General features: G+C 49.4%; 6 protein-coding genes across 6 annotated transcripts; 3 read left to right on the top strand and 3 right to left on the bottom strand.

The window, feature by feature from the left end:
• Positions 1-752: 752 nt before the first annotated feature.
• Positions 753-1,732, top strand: BCR38DRAFT_454031 (uncharacterized protein; the record flags this gene model as incomplete). Its single annotated transcript, XM_040861664.1, has 2 exons — positions 753-1,020; positions 1,077-1,732. 2 exons carry the CDS (start codon positions 753-755, stop codon positions 1,730-1,732), a joined length of 924 nt encoding a protein of 307 aa, XP_040721109.1.
• Positions 1,733-2,221: 489 nt separating this feature from the next.
• Positions 2,222-2,986, top strand: BCR38DRAFT_331109 (uncharacterized protein; the record flags this gene model as incomplete). Its single annotated transcript, XM_040855027.1, has 2 exons — positions 2,222-2,682; positions 2,782-2,986. 2 exons carry the CDS (start codon positions 2,222-2,224, stop codon positions 2,984-2,986), a joined length of 666 nt encoding a protein of 221 aa, XP_040721110.1.
• A 192-nt stretch (positions 2,987-3,178) lies between these two features.
• Positions 3,179-3,872, bottom strand: BCR38DRAFT_454032 (nucleoside diphosphate kinase; the record flags this gene model as incomplete). Its single annotated transcript, XM_040861665.1, has 5 exons — positions 3,179-3,327; positions 3,384-3,545; positions 3,604-3,662; positions 3,721-3,795; positions 3,856-3,872. 5 exons carry the CDS (start codon positions 3,870-3,872, stop codon positions 3,179-3,181), a joined length of 462 nt encoding a protein of 153 aa, XP_040721111.1.
• BCR38DRAFT_11661 (uncharacterized protein) lies at positions 3,805-4,567 on the bottom strand. The gene has a single exon (XM_040853431.1). It carries the CDS (start codon positions 4,323-4,325, stop codon positions 3,852-3,854), a length of 474 nt encoding a protein of 157 aa, XP_040721112.1. The 5' UTR covers positions 4,326-4,567; the 3' UTR covers positions 3,805-3,851.
• Positions 4,568-5,235: 668 nt separating this feature from the next.
• BCR38DRAFT_404600 (alpha glucosidase-like protein) lies at positions 5,236-8,258 on the top strand (the record flags this gene model as incomplete). Its single annotated transcript, XM_040857857.1, has 2 exons — positions 5,236-5,320; positions 5,386-8,258. 2 exons carry the CDS (start codon positions 5,236-5,238, stop codon positions 8,256-8,258), a joined length of 2,958 nt encoding a protein of 985 aa, XP_040721113.1.
• Positions 8,259-12,979: 4,721 nt separating this feature from the next.
• BCR38DRAFT_330009 (glycosyl hydrolase family 3 N terminal domain-containing protein) lies at positions 12,980-14,144 on the bottom strand (the record flags this gene model as incomplete). Its single annotated transcript, XM_040854921.1, has 7 exons — positions 12,980-13,124; positions 13,180-13,228; positions 13,306-13,428; positions 13,470-13,565; positions 13,599-13,628; positions 13,653-13,955; positions 14,012-14,144. 7 exons carry the CDS (start codon positions 14,142-14,144, stop codon positions 12,980-12,982), a joined length of 879 nt encoding a protein of 292 aa, XP_040721114.1.
• Between the last annotated feature and the right edge of the window lie 5,350 nt (positions 14,145-19,494).

Consider the following 19,494-nt stretch of genomic DNA (forward strand, 5'->3'; position numbering starts at 1 on the left):
ACATCTATAGCCCCTTAAGGGAGTACTTGTAGAGGTACCGAGGGTTAACACCTACGGCGTATCAATATTATTTATTTATAATTCTTCTATCTCGATTATAATTATACCAGAAAGTTAACTATAATTAGGCTACGGAGTAATAGGACCGTTAGCGCTAAATTATATAGTAGTCACGTTAAGCGCGTCGTACTACGGTCGCTTATAGCGGGAATAAAGTCAGTCGTCTAGACTCTCGACTATTAACGATCTAATAAAAGACGTTCTACGCACTACCTATTTCATCAATGCTCATGCTTAGTACAGGGATCAATAGATCCATTGCGGTTGCCATTTCTCTCTCATTCCTCTTCCAAGGAATGGGAGGTCGTTAAGATAGAACTCGATAATATAAGAGGAAGTCATCTCAGACAATACATAATACTTGCGGCACATAGTATTATCAACATCATCACCATCATGCTGGCATGTGGTGGTTGCTCTCTTACAGTTTGCTCAAGCTCAGGTCGAGATAGAGATTTATAAGAGCCCCACCCCCACATCAAACTGCCCCTCATACATGTGCGTCATTCCACCCGCTCCGCGGTTACCCGCCATGTAGGGCTCAAAATTTATCTTTTGTTTCAGCAAGACTCCTGGAAAGGTTGGAAAGGAACGAATCAAAGCTGTATCTAAAGTGAAATTTTTCGAATCTAGACAGCTTCAAGCCCTGGCAGATTTCATCAGCTAAGTTCAACTCCATTTGGGACTTCACCATGATCGATACCACGCAATCCCTCCGGATTGGTTTTGTGCCTGAGCACTTCTCGACCCCAATTCACTTCGCCAAGAAGCATTTTGGGCTCAGTGCCACTCTGACTCCATTCCCATCCGGCTCAGGACATATGATTGCAGCCCTCCGAGCTGGAGAGATCGACGTTGGTATCGGGCTGACTGAGGCATGGGTAGCCGGCCTTGGCAAGGAAGACGCCCCCGGTGACGGGGGTTACCGTTTCGTTGGAACTTATGTGGAGACCCCCTTATGTTTGTAGCTCAGGGATTCTTCTTCTAGTTGGAAGTCTTACTGACTGAGGTGCCAGGCTGGGCTATTTCGACTGGTGCTCAGCATCCTGAGACCTCATCAGTGTCGTCGCTCAAGAATTCCAAAATCGGTATATCTCGCCTTGGCTCGGGCAGCCAGGTAATGGGCTTCGTCCTTGCTGATCAGCAGGGCTGGCTCTCTCCTGACTCCTCATCTTCTCCTTACTCTGAATTTGTTATTCTGCAAAACTTTGCGAACCTGCGCAAGGCAGTCAATGATGGCTCGGCCGACTTCTTCATGTGGGAGCACTTCACGTCCAAGCGGTATTATGACTCGGGCGAGATTCGACGTGTGGGCGAGATCTACACTCCATGGAGCAGTTGGAAGATCGTGGCTTCCACATCATCAACGGCCCTCAAGGACGACCCTAGGCTAAAGGATCTGTTCGTCAAGCTTGACCAAGGCGTCAAGTACTTTGATGGGCACCATGATGAGGCTGTTCAGTACATCAGCACGGAGCTGGATTACTCAGAGGAAGATGCTCGTGAGTGGTTAAAGACGGTGAGATTTGCGGGGGAGACGGCAGGTGTCGATGTTAAGGTCATTGAGGGATGTATGGACGTGCTCCGGAAGGCAGGGGTGTTGAGGGAGGGCACAGGGATGCAAGCACAGGCTATGCTGACGGAAGGATTAGGGAAAAAGCTGCCAATGTGATACGTACGGAATATTTTGTTTTTCATAGATATATGCTATCGAATCTCAAAGAACACTGCAAGCAGCAAGTGCCTTATTTAGGTAACGGGGTAACCTAAGTATCCTAAAGAAAAGTCTGGGATAATGTAATATCACAAGGTAATGGGTCATAACTTAGGATAAAATGGTATTCTAGTGCTTTAATAGAATGGCATAGGTGTTGTTATAAGCACTCAAAAAACATGCAGTTGTTTGCAAATTTATAGGTACTTCAGTAAATAACACATTCTCCAGAGCGGCGAAGTTCGGCTGTCTGACATACAGCCCCGCTTTCGAATCAATGACCAATGCCAAGGTTGAACTCCTGTGAACAAGTTATCATCTAGGTTAGACAACCGAGTTCTACACCTGTAGACCCGTCAGCTTATTGAGTCTCAATCGACAGCTCCGATTCTCGTCCTGAGCCATTCGGTGCCGATTGCAAACATGTCGCTTCCACGCGGAACCCGTATGCGTCGTCCAACACCACTCCTCCCCTCGACATTAACGACCTCGTCCTTCCTCCGACACATTCAGCGCAATAGCAGAACGCGGCGCTTCAAATCGTCGAAACCCCCCACAGATCCCAACCCAACCCCTATCACCGAGGGCCAAACATCCGCCCCTCAGAACCCGGCCCTAGACCGCAGCCAGCGCCTGATCCCCCGCCGCTTGCAGCCCTACGCCTCGCGCTTCAAATCCGCCCCGGTCTCGCACGTAACCGCCTTCCTGATTTTGCATGAGCTGACGGCTATTATACCGGTCGTAGGGCTGACCAGCTTGTTCTACTACATGGACATAGTACCGGTCGACTACGTTTTCGGGCCGTGGGCAGCCTATGCGCAGGAGGCTTTGAACAAGCAGATCAAGTGGCTCAAGAAGAAGGGATGGCTGGGCTTGGGGGACGAGGACGGACGGGAGGGCGAAGAAAGGTTAGAGAGGGAGGTACAGGAGGCAGTGGAGAATGAACGGACCAAAGGGCAGAAGCCATGGAGGAAGGATAGGACCGATGAGGATGAAGAGGAGACGAGCAGAACAGCCGAGGTAATGCAGACCATCAAAGAGAACGTCACATTTAAGAACACACAGAAGGGATATAAGATCGGCATCCAGTTGGCCGCGGCATACGCCATCACTAAGGTCATTATAATCCCAAGGGTGGCCTTGAGTATTTGGCTCACCCCACCAGTAGCAAGGGCAATGGTCTGGACCAGGAAAGCCATTTTTAGGTGGTGATCTGGTATAGGTCCAGAGGCTGAAGTTAGACATTGGCCATCTTACATGTTTACAACACATGGATGTGAATATTCAACTCTTCTGCTCAGGACTTTTATTTTAATCCCCCACCCCCCGTCTAGCTGCGGTCCATTTTGCCAATAGTAGCTTGCCGTATGTTTGTTGTTTGTCGTTGTTCGTTTGTTCAACTATTTAAGGCTTCTCGTAGACCCAGTCGAAGCTGGCACTCTTCCAGCTAACAACCTCGCCGTCTTTAAACCAGAGAGCAATTTCCTTCTTGGCGTTCTCAACGCTATCAGATCCATGGCAAATGTTTCTGCCGACGTCAATCGAATAGTCGCCTGCATACCCGCCATTAATTCATGTTTAAACAACCGCATCATGAGTTGTTACATACCTCGAATGGTGCCAGGGGCGGAGGCCAGGGGGTTGGTAGCACCGAGGAGGGTGCGGCCAGTCTTGACGGCATCACGGCCCTCCCATACCATGGCACAGATAGGACCGCTGTTCATGTACTCGACCAAGCCCTTGAAGAAAGGTTTCTCCTTGAGGTCGGCATCTGGGTATGATGTCAGCTATTTGGTCGACGAAAAGCAGAAGCGGGTGCTAAAGCTTACAGTGAGTCTCGAGGTGCTCTTTGCCGGGGGTGACAAGCTTGATGGCAACCAGCTTGTAGCTGTTAAAGGAACCGTTAGCTGCAGGACAGGCGTATTGACAGATATTTGTATGCCCACCCTCGGTTCTCGAAGCGGCTGATGATGGGGGCGATGAGACCACGCTGGACGCCGTCAGGCTTGATTGCAATGAAACTATATGCCCCAGGAAGTCAGCATAAATAGCAAAAATGCATTGCTGGGGAGGACACTCACGTCTGCTCGGTAGTCATTTTGACTTCTGATTCTGTATTTGGCACGTGTGTGGGAATAGGTGCGGGGACGTAGATTGTTGTTGTGGTAGTGGCAGGGGCCTTGACAAAACTATTCAAAGCTTCCTTGCAATGTGTAAAATCGTGCGAGATGCTTCGTGTGAGATTCCAACCAGGTCGATCGTTGAGTAGTTGCCAAGGGAGGAGGAAGAAAACGAAGAACAAAATCCAGGCAACGGTGAAAAGGCAGAGAGCGGGGTGTCTGCTATGGTGGGGCAAGTTCATGGGTGCGCTGGACTGATTTGTCTCAATGGTGGGGGTTTTGCTAGCTGCAGGGTCCAGATCTTGTTGCCGATCCTGCCCGAGCGAATACAGTGTCTCGCTCTGGGGTTTATGGTCTTTCAAACCCAGGACATCTGCCTTTTTGCCCCCATTTCGGGTGAATATGCTGTGGCTTTGACTGAAGCCGGACATGTCGCACTGTGACTCTCAGGTTCTTCGTACGTTGGTTAAGACGGTAGCATGGCACTGTGATGTTGGAGCTTGATGAACCTGGATGGAAGTGAAGAAATTCCTAGAGGCAAGAACAAGGAGAGTAGGGACTTAAGTGAATTGTATGCTAGAGAAAGATGCTTTGAAAAGCTGGGCATTCAACTTGGTTGCTTTGATGCTTCTCAATGCTTCATTGTGAAAATACTAATGAAACTTCTCCAGGTTGACCACATCAACAAAATTGCGGTCTAATTTGTAGCGGCAAAGACCGCAAGGAGAGAATGAACAACACACTGGGCAGTGGAGTAGACATGAAATACCTTATTATTCCAGACCTTGTTTCCCAGTCTCATACAACGGTATAGACACTGAAATAACAGCCTATCCCATGTACTGTGCACCACTTACTAACTCTGTCGGCTGCTTTGAAGTTGCCAACGAATACAGCTCTGATAGAGGTGGATAAAACGTGCTGTTTTGCAAATCCGATTCAAGTCCACGAGGTGCCTGCCCAAGGGCTCGCTCTCTATCAGTCTATTATCTGTGGCTTGTGCGCGGGTCAACAGGGGTCAGAGTTTAGACAGCTGGAGCTCCAAGCTATTCCCCTTTGAGAGCTGCGGTCATCGGGCATTACCTGAAAGCTCGAGTGCCAAGAAGTTCAAGGGGACAGTTGTAAGACTTGGACTTGGGAGTTGCACACATCAAAGTCTACCGTCGTCCAACTTCAAGCCTAGAACATCACCACTCTGCCTAAGACGAGCTTGGGATCCCGCTTATTTTCTGAGGACCAATTGATGAGGCCCAATGATTGTATGAGTTGACCTCATCACGCTTTCCTTTCTCTACTTTGCGAACGTTCAGTTCTCCCCCACTTTCTGGGGTGTACTCCAAGATGCAGAGCTCTAATCCGCTGTCCTGGAGATGGACAGCTTATCTCTGTCTCCTGTCCGTCCTTTTCTCCCTCTTCACACCTGCAGGTACGTGCCAGATCCTGGTACCTTTCTATGATGTCATGTGAAACTCACGGGTGCTCCAATCGCAGTAATGGTCAAGGAAAACGATTTCAAGAAGTGCCATCAGTCGGGCTTCTGTAAACGCAACCGAGCTTTGGCAGACCACGCGATTTCCCAAGGAACATCATGGCAAGCACCATATACAATCGCCCACGACCAGGTCTCGTTAAAGCATGGCCAACTCGAAGCAACCATTCTGAAGACCATAGACCAACAGGGCACCACCGTTAACCTCCCTATAACCGTATCCTTCTTGCTGTCAGGCACCGCACGAGTGACTGTCGACGAAGAAAAGCGCCAGGCAAAGAGCATAGAGCTACGAAATGGCAGCGGTGCAAGAAAAGAACGATACAACGAGGCCGAGAAATGGGCCATTGTTGGAGGGTTAACTCTAGACAAGGATGCCAAGATTTCACACCAAGACAAGAAGGGCATCACCATCAAGTATGGCCCAAACTTAGAATTCGAGGCTGAGATCAAGTACGAACCATTCGCTATTGACTTCAAACGCGATGGTACTTCCCACATCAAGTTTAACGACCGTGGGCTAATGAACATGGAACACTGGAGGCCTAAGGTCGACAAAGTCGAACCTGAGAAGGAGGGGGAAGAAGAGAAAAAAGAAGGCGAAGAGGAGCAGAAACAAGAGCCGAAAGAGGTGCCTCCACATCTGGACGAGAGCACGTGGTGGGACGAAACCTTTGGAGGCAACACCGACTCCAAGCCTCGTGGCCCCGAGAGTGTGGCCCTCGACATTTCGTTCCACGGATATGATCATGTCTACGGTATTCCTGAACATGCTGGTCCCTTGTCTCTAAAGGAGACTCGTGGTGGCGAGGGAAACTACGAGGAGCCCTACAGGCTGTACAATGCGGATGTTTTTGAGTACATACTGGACAGTCCCATGACACTCTATGGCGCCATTCCATTCATGCAAGCACAGCGAAAGGACTCGACAGTCGGTGTCTTCTGGCTCAACAGCGCTGAGACCTGGGTTGATATTACGAAAGCCAAAGAGTCCAAGAACCCCCTTGCCCTCGGCATCGCAACAAAGACTAGCACGCACACCCACTGGATCTCCGAATCTGGGCTGATGGATGTATTTGTCTTCCTCGGTCCAACACCTCAAGATATCAGCAAGAAGTATGCTGAGCTTACCGGCACCACGGCCATGCCGCCAGAGTCTGCTCTTGGTTACCACCAGTGTCGCTGGAATTATGTTTCTGACGACGACGTTAAGGAGGTCGACCGCAAGATGGACAAGTTCAAGATCCCTTATGATGTCATCTGGCTTGATATTGAATACACTGATGAAAAGAAATACTTCACCTGGGATCCCAACATGTTCAAGGACCCCATCTCCATGGGCAAACAATTGGACGAACATGGCAGGAAGCTAGTGATCATTATCGACCCACATATCAAAAACACGGGCAGCTATCCCGTCATTGACGAAATGAAGTCTAAGGGTTTGGCTGTGAAGAACAAGGATGGCAAAGACTTTGACGGCTGGTGCTGGCCTGGTTCGTCCATGTGGATCGATGCGTTTAGTCCGGCTGCTATCAAATGGTGGTGTTCGTTGTTCAAGTACGATGCCTTCAAGGGCACTTTGGAGAACACATATATATGGAACGACATGAATGAGCCCTCGGTGTTCAACGGACCAGAAGTTACCATGCCCAAGGATAACTTGCACCACGGCGGTTGGGAGCACCGCGACGTCCACAACATCAATGGCATGACGTTCCACAACGCAACCTATGAGGCTCTCTTAACGCGCAAGACAGGCGAGCTCCGGCGTCCATTCGTGCTCACACGCTCTTTCTTCGCTGGTTCTCAGCGGCTCGGGGCTATGTGGACCGGAGACAACCAAGCCAGTTGGGAGCATCTTGGTGCAGCCGTGCCCATGATACTTGCTCAGGGTATTGCAGGATTTCCCTTCTCGGGCGCTGATGTGGGCGGTTTCTTTGGCAATCCTGAGCTCGAGCTCCAGACCCGTTGGTTCCAGGCTGGTGCCTTTTACCCCTTTTTCCGTGGCCACGCACATATCGACGCCCGTCGTCGGGAGCCGTATATGGCTGCGGAACCATACCGTTCCATTATCACGGCGGCACTTCGCCTCCGTTACAGCCTGATGCCGTCGTGGTATACTGCTTTCTTCCACGCCAATAGAGACGGTAGTCCCATCATCCGTCCTATGTATTGGACACACCCGGGTGAGGAAAGCGGCTTCGCTGTGGATGACCAGTTCTTCGTTGGTTCGACTGGCTTGCTCGTTAAGCCAGTCGTTGAGAAGGATAAGGATACGGCAGATGTGTACATCCCCGATGATGAGAACTACTATGACTACTTCACGTATCACAAGCTGCCCACCTCCAAGGGCAAGACGGCCTCCGTTCCGGCACCCATTGAGACCATCCCAGTCCTCATGCGTGGTGGCCACATCTTCCCGCGCCGTGATGTACCAAGAAGGTCGACTCAATTGATGAAGTACGACGATTTCACTCTCGTTGTCGTGCTGGGCAAAAACGGAAAGGCCGAGGGCGACCTGTACGTCGACGATGGCGATAGCTTTGACTACCAGAAGGGACAATATATCCATCGGCTGTTTAAGCTCAAGGATAAGTTGCTTACATCCACTGCCGCATCGACTCATGAGGGTAAGAGCCTTAGTGATGGTGACTGGATGAAGCGATTCTATAACGTCAGCTTTGACAAGGTCATTATTGTTGGCGCGCCAGCCAGCTGGGCAAACAAGATAGAAGTAACGGTGAAGTCGGAAAGCAAGGAGCGTCCCGTCAACTTGGAATATCATAAGGCGGAAGGTGCGAAGGCTGCCTATGTGGTATTGAGTAGATTAGGCGTCCGTGTAGGTGCGGATTGGGAGGTCAACTTCGCATAGGGTACATGTGACTCTATGTCTTTTGGACCATACTACAGAGAATATACATCGATGTATCAAGCTATAGACTGTGTTTATTCTCGTATATTTAAGATCAACTAGTTGTGACTAACCCGAGATGTTTCTGGATAACCATCAGGTGTCGTGGGCGTAAGACTGAATTTTCTGTACAACACCGTCAATGCCGATTTCCGTTTCATTGCTCATTGTAGGAGGGCACTATAGCTACCTCAGCTTTCTGCGAGCATTATGCCAAGACTCTAAAGATCCCAAGCCTTTCCATGATAGGATTTAATTTCACGGTTCTAGCCTAACTGCCACAGGATCGGTCTCGTTTGCTGGTTGTACATCACCTCTTGTGACCCCTGGGCGATGTACACAAACCTGCTATGGTTCCGATTGACCTCTGAAAAACACCGCGTGTGGCCCTAGGAAGTGATCGGATCCCTCAGGCCTTGGGAGATGAGAAGCTGGGCTGGTAGAACTAAAATACAGAGTCCTTACTGAAGACAGTATCCTTGAAATAACACATGTAGGTGCACAATATCGACTCTAACAAATTAACCGAATAGCGATCCGGCTCAACCGTGCCGTAACACACACCCACACACATCAAAGCACCAGGCAACACTCTGGATGGTACTGATCTGTAACTGCCCCTTGGCTCTCAATAACACCCGTAGACAAGCAGCTGAGAAAACTACACAAAAGATAGCGTTGGTAAACATGAATGGATGCCGAAGATGAACTCGACCTGATGAATGGTGTTAGGCCATGTTAGGCCATGTTGTAAGTTTTCAATAAGACATACCGCACAAAAGGCACTTATATACCTCAGAATTATGTCTCGACATGCTCTTTTTAACTGATTGATTTGTATTGGTCGATAAACAGGTCCCTAATTGTACTGACAACGGTGAGGTAGCATGGGCTCAGAGTAAATGGCGTATTCCTTCGAAACTCTTGTTGTACCTATCAAGACTCCCCACAGAGGTAATGGTAGAAGTAGAAGTGCGGCTGACATGAAATATTCCTCGGAATATCCAGCTTCGAGATTACGTATCAGTGGACTTCAATTGATGCTGACTGTGACAACAGATACTGGTTCAATCAATTTCCCCTTTGATCGAATAACGCGATTGCAATGCGTAGTCACTGCTCACTAACGCATGATTGGGAAATAATTTCCAGCAACTTAACTCGATCTGCATTCCGTGAAGCCTGCGAGCAACACATTTTCCCCAACTATTTAGCCAGGCTCTTCCCATTTCCATCACACACCGATGCCTTGCCGCCTCCGTGTTTCCTAGGAGCGGCAGCTACGAAGCCGCAGCAGAGTACATATCGAATCCGGACCCCAAATCTAGGGGCATGGAACGGTTTCTTGCATGGGCGATTGATGGCCTGTAGGTTACTGACATCACGTGGCCTTGGATTCGAATGGAAAAGTATCCCAGGAGAATGTTGAAAGTAACCCGTTCATCATGAAGGGATTTAGTTTAGCTAGCGAGGCACAGAGCTTGTCAGAAATATCTTCAATACCAGTTTCACCTACAAATTTCATGCCTCAAGGCACTGGCATAGTCTCATTGAAGAGTATCCCCCCTCCGCCGCTAGACACATGGTATAACTGGATTGAAAAGATTGTATATACTCAGGAGGATGTTCAGCACCCGTCTTACATATATCAATTTTTAGGCATAACGTACCCCACAAGCAAGTTGGCCACTTTTTCTTGGCACCGTATGAATAACTTCAATAACTTAACTAAACTAAAAAAATAATAATTCAAACTAACCGGAATCCTCTTCCTCGTACGTATCTTTATCATTCTCACAAGTACGGGCATTATGTCCGGGCTCTCCGCAGATCCTACAGCGCCGTCGGCGTGGTTCGGCCGGTCTCGTACGACGACGACTTACACGTATATCATCCTGTAGCTGCTGTTCAATATCCCGTTGAGACTGTAAGTCCTGAGCGTCTCGTAAACTAAGAGATCCTCTATCTTGTAGCTGTCGATTTTTAGTCCTTCGACGACGGCTTAGCTCTTGATTGACCTTCCGAAGTGTAGTAACCTCATCCTCAAGTAAAACTAACCGATGTATAACAGCCGTCGCACCACGTGAAAATTGGTCAATAGCCGCAAGTATTGTCGTCGGGGAGCTATTCCGATGCTGTACGATTCTGTTTTTAACGTATTCAGACTGGGATTGCGCCTCGGTTGGGTTATTTGGAGTCTTTGATTCCCAGATTAAGGGGGCGCCAGACGAGCTCCCAGGAGGTGTAGGCGTATGTAGCTTAATATCCAGCTGTGAAATCACATATTCCGGGTCGTACGGAATAAGTCCTGTCCCCCTGAAACCTGCCTGGATATTCGACTTAGTTATAGTCGTACGATACGCCCTATAGAATGCCGAAAAGAAATCCTCCTTCGAGATATGGGTTATATACGCCCGTATTAGGTCTTCAATTTCTTTGCCGTAAGACCTTTTCAAAGCCCTAAAACAGCCTACATCGAGAGGCTGGAGCTTATGTGACGAATGAGCAGGCATACTAAGTGTAATAATAGTATGCTCTTTGCAATATAGCTTGAAGTCAGTCGAGTGGTGGCTCTCATGCCCGTCGAGGATAAGAAGACGATAAACACCCTTCGTACGATCCTTCGTATAGCGATCAAGGTGCTGAATCCAGTCTGCGCCTCGCTCATTTGTTGTCCAACCGTTTTTGGTTACAGCGATTACCCAATCGGACGGGAATGGGCTATTCTCGTACCAGGATAAGAGGTGGTTTTGACCCGCGACAATAATATACGGCGGGATAGCCCAGCCGGACGAATTAATACCCTGGATTACTGTAGCCCATTCTCGATTGCCTTGTTGGACTGTACGAGGCCTTCCGCGTCGTTCGGCACTTGTAACTACCATCTCGGATGATTAAGCCCATCGCGAACCCTGTCTCGTCAAAGTTATAGATATCCGCCTCTTGGATACCATATTTCGCAATTGTATTTCGTACGAGCGTAAACCACGCGCGATACGCGTCAGGATCTTCGCAATAGGCTCGTTGGTAGTCGATTCTTCGATTAAAACGCGTCCGAAGGTCTGGTTGTCGTCGTACGAAGTTCGAGGCCCAGTTGACGCGGACGCGTCCAGCGCCACGGTCACGGAGCAGTCGGTTAGCCATAGCTTCAACACCATGGAGCCGGGGAGGAAATGATCGCGAATCTAGGTCAAGTATATATTGTACGACCGCTAACTCTTCTGATTCCGTAAGCTTATGACTAGATTGTCGAGTATCGCGTCGAGATAGTAGTCCGCGTTTTCGGTTAGCTAGAGTTGTACGAGGGATATTGTAGAGTTGGGCAGCGCGTCGGATGCTTAATTCGGGTTTCGATTGAAGCGCCTGACACGCTAGAATCATGTTGCTTTCTTTCCAATTCGATCCCATCTTGGTATGTGTAAAGATGTTAATTAAAAGGTTGTTCGTACGGTGCCAAGAAAAAGTGGCCAACTTGCTTGTGGGGTACGTTAACGACTTTGATGCATCCATGTTTAGCTTTGTAAAGATGTGCCATATTTTTATTTAATAGCTTGTGGTTTTTATCACTTAGAACCAACTGAGTTGGGACTGTGTTTTGTTCCCAAAATGATCGAAATCTCAAATCCCCCGAATGCCTGAGCAACCCAAGCCTCCGCAGCCACCGCCACTTACTCAAGTGACAATGTTCCCTTGACCATCTTTCAGACACAGGGAAGAGAAGCAGTATTCATCTCACAAAGCAGCAGCGACGAGGGCCCCAGCAACAGCCCCAGCTACAGCCATGCCCGTCTTTTGTGGTCCGGCAGCCACACCTGCTCGGCTCGATGAACTATGCATATCTGTCTTCTCCGCCTCTTCCGTCGGAGTAGTGAGGGCCAGTCGGGACAGGGAGCCCTCGACCGAGGTATAGGCATCGTGTAGACTTGACAGCTCGGATTGCACATCGGAAGGAACCCTCAAGTACCAAGACTCGGCCGTCAGGGTTGAATACTCAATGCCCGTGATGGTCGCCCACGACCGGGCCGCCTCGTCGCCGGCTGCCTCCACGGCACTTTATAAGGCCTCGCCGACGCTGGTGTACTGAGGACTTTTGTAGAACGACTTGTCGAGGCCGTAGATGATGCTGGCTAGTGACGTGTAGTATGAACCCGTAGCCCCTTCACTTTGGGATCAGTATTTTTCTTTTGAAGTACAATAGGCATGGGCGTGAGAATTCCAAATTATGTCTCAAGAGCATGAACTCCTGATACGGCTATTCAAATAGTTCCTGCCAAGAAACATTGGCAAGGGGAGCAAGCGACACATAATGTTCTTACATGTGGGAACTGTGCTGCCGTATGCATAATCAATAACCGAAGATGCCGGTGCCGATTCGGGGAATTCGGCGGTCGTGATGCCGACGTCGATCGTCTCAACCTGGGTCGTCACTTCAGCTGTCTCTTTTGCGTCGATGGTTGACTGGGCTGTGGTCAAGGCCATCAATGGCACGAGAACCTTGAGTATGTGTACCATTATGTTGCCTCGATCCAAAGTCGCGGCTTGGTATTGATCAAAATTATTGTCACAATCAAGGACTCTAGAGGCAGTATATACCATCAGCCCAGAACGCATATCAGCGCAAAGACGCTCAGAAATCGCCTCTGACGTTTCTATTTTTATAGTTAGCGAAAGCTTCCAAGGCACTAAGGATTGTGTACTTGAAAGCCCAATTCAGTCTTGAGAAGCCCGTTTGGATTTTTGCTATTTGCACGGCCGTAAGAATTGTTGATACGTTGATACGAACACATGATAGAGCCAGTTCCGGCCCTCACGGCATCTTGAAAAGGCCTGTTGTCATGGTCAGTTGCGCCCAACTTCATGCTCGATGGCTTTCGAGCCGTACCAGAGATAAAGTTCGTGCATCATATTGTCGTCTACATTTGAAGACACAGCTGTAGCATTGCCTTGTGGCGTTCAATTAGTTTCCTGTTCATTGGCGATGAAATGCTGAAATACGTCAGTTCCTGACCTGTTGCCGAATATTCTGAACGACCATCGCTTACCTTGGTGCTGGTGATGGCGGCAGCTGACTGCATGCCGTTGACATTTTCATTTACCAATACGCCAGCAAGATAGGGGTCATTGGAGAATCCTGTTCATCAAGTTGAGACTCGTTGCGCCCATCCCCCCTACCCCCTCCCCAAGAGGCAATGCGTCCCAGTGGACCGATAACTTTACCCAGAGCCACATTTACTCCTTTAGTTTTGAATTCGCTAGCCATGCCCAGTGCTCATCGTAGTGTTAGTGTACGATTAAAGCTACAACATTGTGAGTCCAGTTGTTTGTATGCGGCTCAGGCTTCGAGGCCATCCTAACTGGCGCCAACGGAAATCGCAGTGGACCAGCTCGACAAGATATTCGTAGAGCGAAGCCCACTTGGCCTGTCATTGAGGCAGAGGTCGGAGAAGTTGAGTCGCGGGATCTGAGGAATGTGGCCAGAGCACAGGTTGCTCATCGAGATACCTCCGGTAATATTCACCTGACCAAACCGAGTCAATGAATTTGTACCACATCGCTTTAACACAGAGGACACGACCTTTTCGTCCAGAGTCATCTGGCCCACGAGAGCTCGCGCCTTGGAAAATGCATCTTCCCAGCCGCTAGATCCAGGTTCAACGGCTATAATATACATGAGCGCACTATCTGACGAGGCTGAGCTGAGATATTTCACCGACAAGCTGGATAAATGGGAGGCGATAGGCCGAAGAAGGCTTCGTCTGATGTGATGATGTTGTCGGCTAAGACATTATTTGTTTCGTGCCTGACGAAGGCCGAGAATGCCAAAGTGCGAAGAATGTTGCCCAACATGAGCCGAGGAACAAGAAACTTGGCGAAGAGATAGATTTACCAGATCAGACATTCTAGCATGGGAATGATTGTCTGTCTACATATGCGGCTTCACTTGTTTGGGCGATGGAACATACCAAGTTGCCTCCAAAGGGCACGGGTTTTGTTACATAAGGGCCTATTCCAGAGGGTTTTATTTGGGAATCAGGTAGATTATATCCGGTCAAGCAGCATAACAATTTCTAGTTAACGTAGTCCACGGTCCAATTGCATACTTCGGCAGATTTTCGTACGCTACCACTTTGACCTGCGGTTCTTCACCACATAACTATGGCTGGTTCTTGGAATGAAAGTGATATGATTCTAGCATTGCATGCGCTTCAATCTGATCCAAAATTAAGTGTACGTCGCGCTGGTCAGATCTATAACGTACCTTTTAGAACCCTTGCGTATCGACGCGACGGTAAAACCGCTCGAGCGATTACGCGATCGCCAACGCAAAAGTTGACTCCTTCCGAAGAAGAGGCAATCGTACGACATATAAACGACCTATATTCGCGAGCATTTCCTCCCCGATTGAGTGGTGTTGAAGATATGGCCAACCGATTACTTCGAAGTCGCGACGCAGGACGCGTCGGCGTCAACTGGGCCTCGAGCTTTGTAAGACGACAACCAGACCTCCGGACGCGTTTAAATCGAAGGATCGACTATCAGAGAGTCCTCTGCGAAGACCCCGACCCGTATCGCGCGTGGTTTGACCTGGTACGGAATACAATTGCGAAATACGCGATCCAGGAGGAGGATATCTACAACTTCGACGAGACCGGTTTTGTGATGGGCCAAATCAAATCTCGTCTGAAATGGTCGTGACGACTTCTGATCGGCGCGGAAGGCCTAGAGAAGCCCAGCAAGGAAATCGGGAATGGGTTACAGTTATTCAAGGCGTTGGGTCGTCCGGTTATGCCCTCCCTCCGTACATCATTTTCGCCGGCAAAACCCACCTCTCGTCATGGTACGAAAACAGCCCATTACCGCCTGATTGGGTTATCGCAGTTACTAAAAATGGCTGGACTACGAACGAGAGAGGCGAAGATTGTATAAAGCACTTCGATCATCACACCAAGTCTCGTACGAAAGCCATCACTCGATCGATTTCGAGGTATATTGCAAAGCTAACAATATCGTCACGCTTTGTATGCCTCCTCATTCGTTGCATAAGCTCCAGCCTCTTGATGTTGGTTGTTTTCGCGGGTTAAAAAGAGCGTACGGAAAAGAAATCGAAGATCTCATGCGAGCACATATAAGTCGTATCTCGAAAGAAGACTTTTTACCGGCGTTTTTAAACGCGTACAACGCAACTTTCACGGTTTCAAATATCCAAGGAGGTTTCCGAGGGGTAGGAATAGTTCCGTACGATGCAGATTATGTCATATCACAGCTCGATGTGAAATTACATACGCCAACACCTCCGGGTAGCTCGGCTGGTCTCCCCGTCCCTTGGGAATCAAAGACTCCGAACAACCCAACCGAAGCCCAATCACAAAGCGATTATGTGAAAAATAGGATTGTACGACATCAAAATAGCTCACCAACGTCAATTTTTGCTGGAATAGATCAGATTGCGCGAGGTAAAACGAAGGTTATGCATCGGCTTGCCCTTTTAGAAGGCGAGGTCGAATCACTTCGAAAGGCAAATGAGACCTTAAGTCGACGTCGCCGTGAGAAGAAAAAACAGCTACAGAGTGGAGGGTCACTTCGTATACAAGCTGGACAGGACCTACAGTCTCAACGAGAGGTTGATGGGCAGTTACATGACGAATTTCGTCAAATTGGTGGTCGTACGAGGCGGCGAATTGCGCGTGTACGGCGCTGTAGAATCTGCGGCGAGCCCGGACATAATGCGCGCACTTGTGGAAATGATGTAGAGACGTCTGAAGATAACGATTCTGAGTAGTTTCATGTAACGAAACCTCTAATAGTCTAGCTGCGTAAACCACTAAAGAGTCTGTAAGGGTTTGTGCTAGTAAGTAAGTCCTGCTGCGGAGTCCTCAAGCAATAATATCGGGGTTTGACGTATGGAGTAGAGTGCTTTGGGTAACTGAAGTATTCAAGTAGGGTAACTGGGAATAGAGTCGTCAAGGCAGTTTGCCTCACCAATGGGTTAGATTGATGCTTAGATTGATCACTGAAGTAGAGACTGTCTATCTATGAAATGCCTGGGAGTCCTGTCCCTTATATGCCCATCTCTCCTTCACTGATCCCCACTTGGATATGTTGGACAACCAACATATCCAACATATCCACCCCTGTTATTTCTTCTGGATCATTTGGTTTGATTGATTGATTGAAAGTTTAACGTCTCATCACGTGAGACGTGCCGGGCGCAGTGCCGGCATGGTCTATGCTAGTCGAATCTATGTTACAGGGGACTGTCTTCATCTAACATTCCTGTTCAGTGCGATGGGCAGATCTCAGTAAAGAAATTGGTCTCCTCCGCCCATTGGCAAAACAAACGAGCTCCCTTGGCCGTGCCTAGGAGGGAATCTATACTATTCTTGGCCATATGCGCTTTTAGATGACCGGGCGTGGCCTTGCGGCCGCGCTTGCAAAAGTAGAAGTGGACTGGTGTCTTTGTCTTTCCACACCCGCAGTTGAGCAGTGCGTCGCGATGCTGGAGTCTCTCGTGGTAGGTCACGAAATCCCCGTAGTGCGACCTCGCTGCGAGTAATCTGCCTAGGTGTTGCCGGGGCAGGCCAAGTTCGGGGGGTCGCGGGTGGATAGCGATCCCTAAATCTCGATACTGTTGAGGGCAGGTAGTGGCCCATCGATCGTTGAAACTCTTCCAAGTGTAGGATCTCGCGATTCTCTTTATATGTGCGAATGAGGCCGGGTGTTGTGTCTTGGGTGGTTGCTCACAGGCCGCTTTGGCCTGGACATCTGCTTCTTCGTTTCCGGGGATGCCTACGTGTCCTGGGCACCACCAGATATACACTTGTCCCGGGGATGTCCAGGGTTTTCGCTCTCTCTGTGACCAGGTTTTGGACAGCTCTTGGAAGGCGGTGAATTTTGCTTGACTGCTTCCGGGACTTGGACAGATGAGCCTACCCGCAACCGCGAGATTATCGAGGCAGATGTGGAAGTTATCTGCCATGCTGTTGGACGGAAGCTTTACAGCCTCCTGAAGCCCCCGTAGTGCTGCGTGGGCTTCCGCATCGTATACCTCTATCTGAGAGCCCAGTAGTTCGGACCCGCAGAGTAGTCTTTTACCGGCCTGATAACCAGTCCAGCCTGCTCCAGCTAAGGTCCTGTCGCTATGGGTAGCCAGCGAGCCGTCTGTATAGATTATTATATCGCGCTTTGAAAACTCGTTTATCCTTTGTAGAAACGAGCGGGCAGCCTCCTCCTTTGACTGTCCTGGGATATAACCGATCTTGGCGAGGGTGATGGACCATTCGCCAGCCTGCTCCCAGGGCGGTATTTGCAGAGGATCTATATATTCTGCAGTATCTGGGGTTAGGCTCGCCATACGCCTTAACCTCGAATCGGGGCCCGTAGGATGTCTGAGCCTCCTGCGTAAGGGATGGCGGCTATCCAGTTTGTGTAATCTAACAGAAGCCGCATAGAGTTTTGCGTCGAGTGCGATTTCTGCTGGCGGTAGTGCCGCTTCCCGTTGCAGGATCGGTATTGGCGTGGTCCTATATACAGGAAGCATGGCTCTCATTTGGATATGTTGGCTGTCCAACATATCCAACATATCCACCCCTGTATGTCACGTGACCTGTCGGTCCTTTCCTTCCTCCGATGCGGGGTCCCGTGATCCTAGCGTCTGTATAGTTGATCCGACTTTACGCTGATAGATGTTTATTGTGGCGTAGTCAGACCGCTTTTCGTAGGGTAAGAGCTCTTCGGTTGACATTGGCGTTTCGACGGATCGTTTCTCAGGCTCGGTAGCAAGATTCGAGATTTTGTCCGCATAGTCAGATTGACATAGCCAGATCAGCTTTTGTTCTCGGTCCCGTAGAACTTCGATGCCCAAGAACCACTGTAGGTCATCTCCGCCAGTCAGCTCGTAAGACTGTCGTAACTGTTCCACTGTAGAGAGTGCTACAGATCGATCCTTCTTATGGAATGCGACGACGATATCGTCCACGTAGAAGAAGATTAGTATATTCTTGCCAGTATAGCAGCAGGGCTCATGAGGGACTGACTTGAAGCCATACTTAGCTAGAGTAGAGGTGAACTCTTCCTGCCAAAGTAGAGGTGACTCTCGCAGTCCGTAGAGTGCTTTGAGTAGCAAGAGTATCGTGCTTCTTTTCCTATAGCCAGGTGGCATTCTGTCAGAGAACAGAATGCCATAGGCACCAGTGGGTGTCAGGACACTGAACGCAGGACACCGGCGGGCCGCCGGAGGGGTGTTTCGGACAAAAGACTCCCGAGTCATGATTACAATCTATGTGAAGCTTTGGGATGACGAGAGTCAAGATCCTTGGCATCGCCGACCCTGCTGTTATGCCGGGTCCAAGCGGCGGCCTAGCTATCTATATAAGGACCATCTCGAAGTAGGATAGGGAAGGAGTTGTCAGAGCCACAAGTGTCATCCGAGGCGGGCCGGCTTCCACCAGGTAGGAAGCCGTTTGCAACGGATAGGGAATCGCTTGGTTGCAGATAAGGAGCCGCTGTCCAAGATATTGGCCGAAGTCGGAGGAACACAGACATACGGAAGCAAACATCCAGAATCCGAGAGAGAACCTCGGCTGGCTATAAGTAAGGAGTCGAGACGAAGGAAGATAGAGAGGGCAGAGATCAATGCATCACCGTGGGCACCCCTACCTGAGACCGCCAGTGACCACCCGGTGCTACGTAGGAGGGACGCCCGTTACTCCCCATCACTCTGTACTATTGCCTTCGGCCTAGCCGTACCCTGACACATTCTCATATATACTGGATGAGGCAGTTTAGCATTAACGAATGCATTGACTGCGTCGTACTGAAGTAATTCCAAATCAAACCTGGCTGCAATTGCGATAAGAGATCGAAATGACCTTCCAGCTAGAGTTGACGCATATGTATGTTCGTATACAGACTTAGCCTGCTGGTCACCACGCACCACGAGGCGCGCTTTACACTTGATAAACCAGCCATGCTTGTCAAACTTGTATACGTACACCCACATACAGTCAAGTACTGGCTGTCCCCTAGGGGTATCACTAGCGACTTTGCGCCATGTGCTCATCTCTCGATGGCTCGCGAGGTGCTGTCTTTCAGCTTCTTGGAACTCCCTCTTCATTGGATGTTCCTCGCGCTTCCCAGGCTGGCCAGTTAGGTCCTTGTGCGTTTTAGGCAAAGGAGGCATCTCACGCCTGTGTACCTT

The sequence above is a fragment of the Pseudomassariella vexata genome, assembly GCF_002105095.1.
Source record: "Pseudomassariella vexata strain CBS 129021 chromosome Unknown BCR38scaffold_1, whole genome shotgun sequence".
Lineage (NCBI taxonomy): Eukaryota > Fungi > Ascomycota > Sordariomycetes > Amphisphaeriales > Pseudomassariaceae > Pseudomassariella > Pseudomassariella vexata.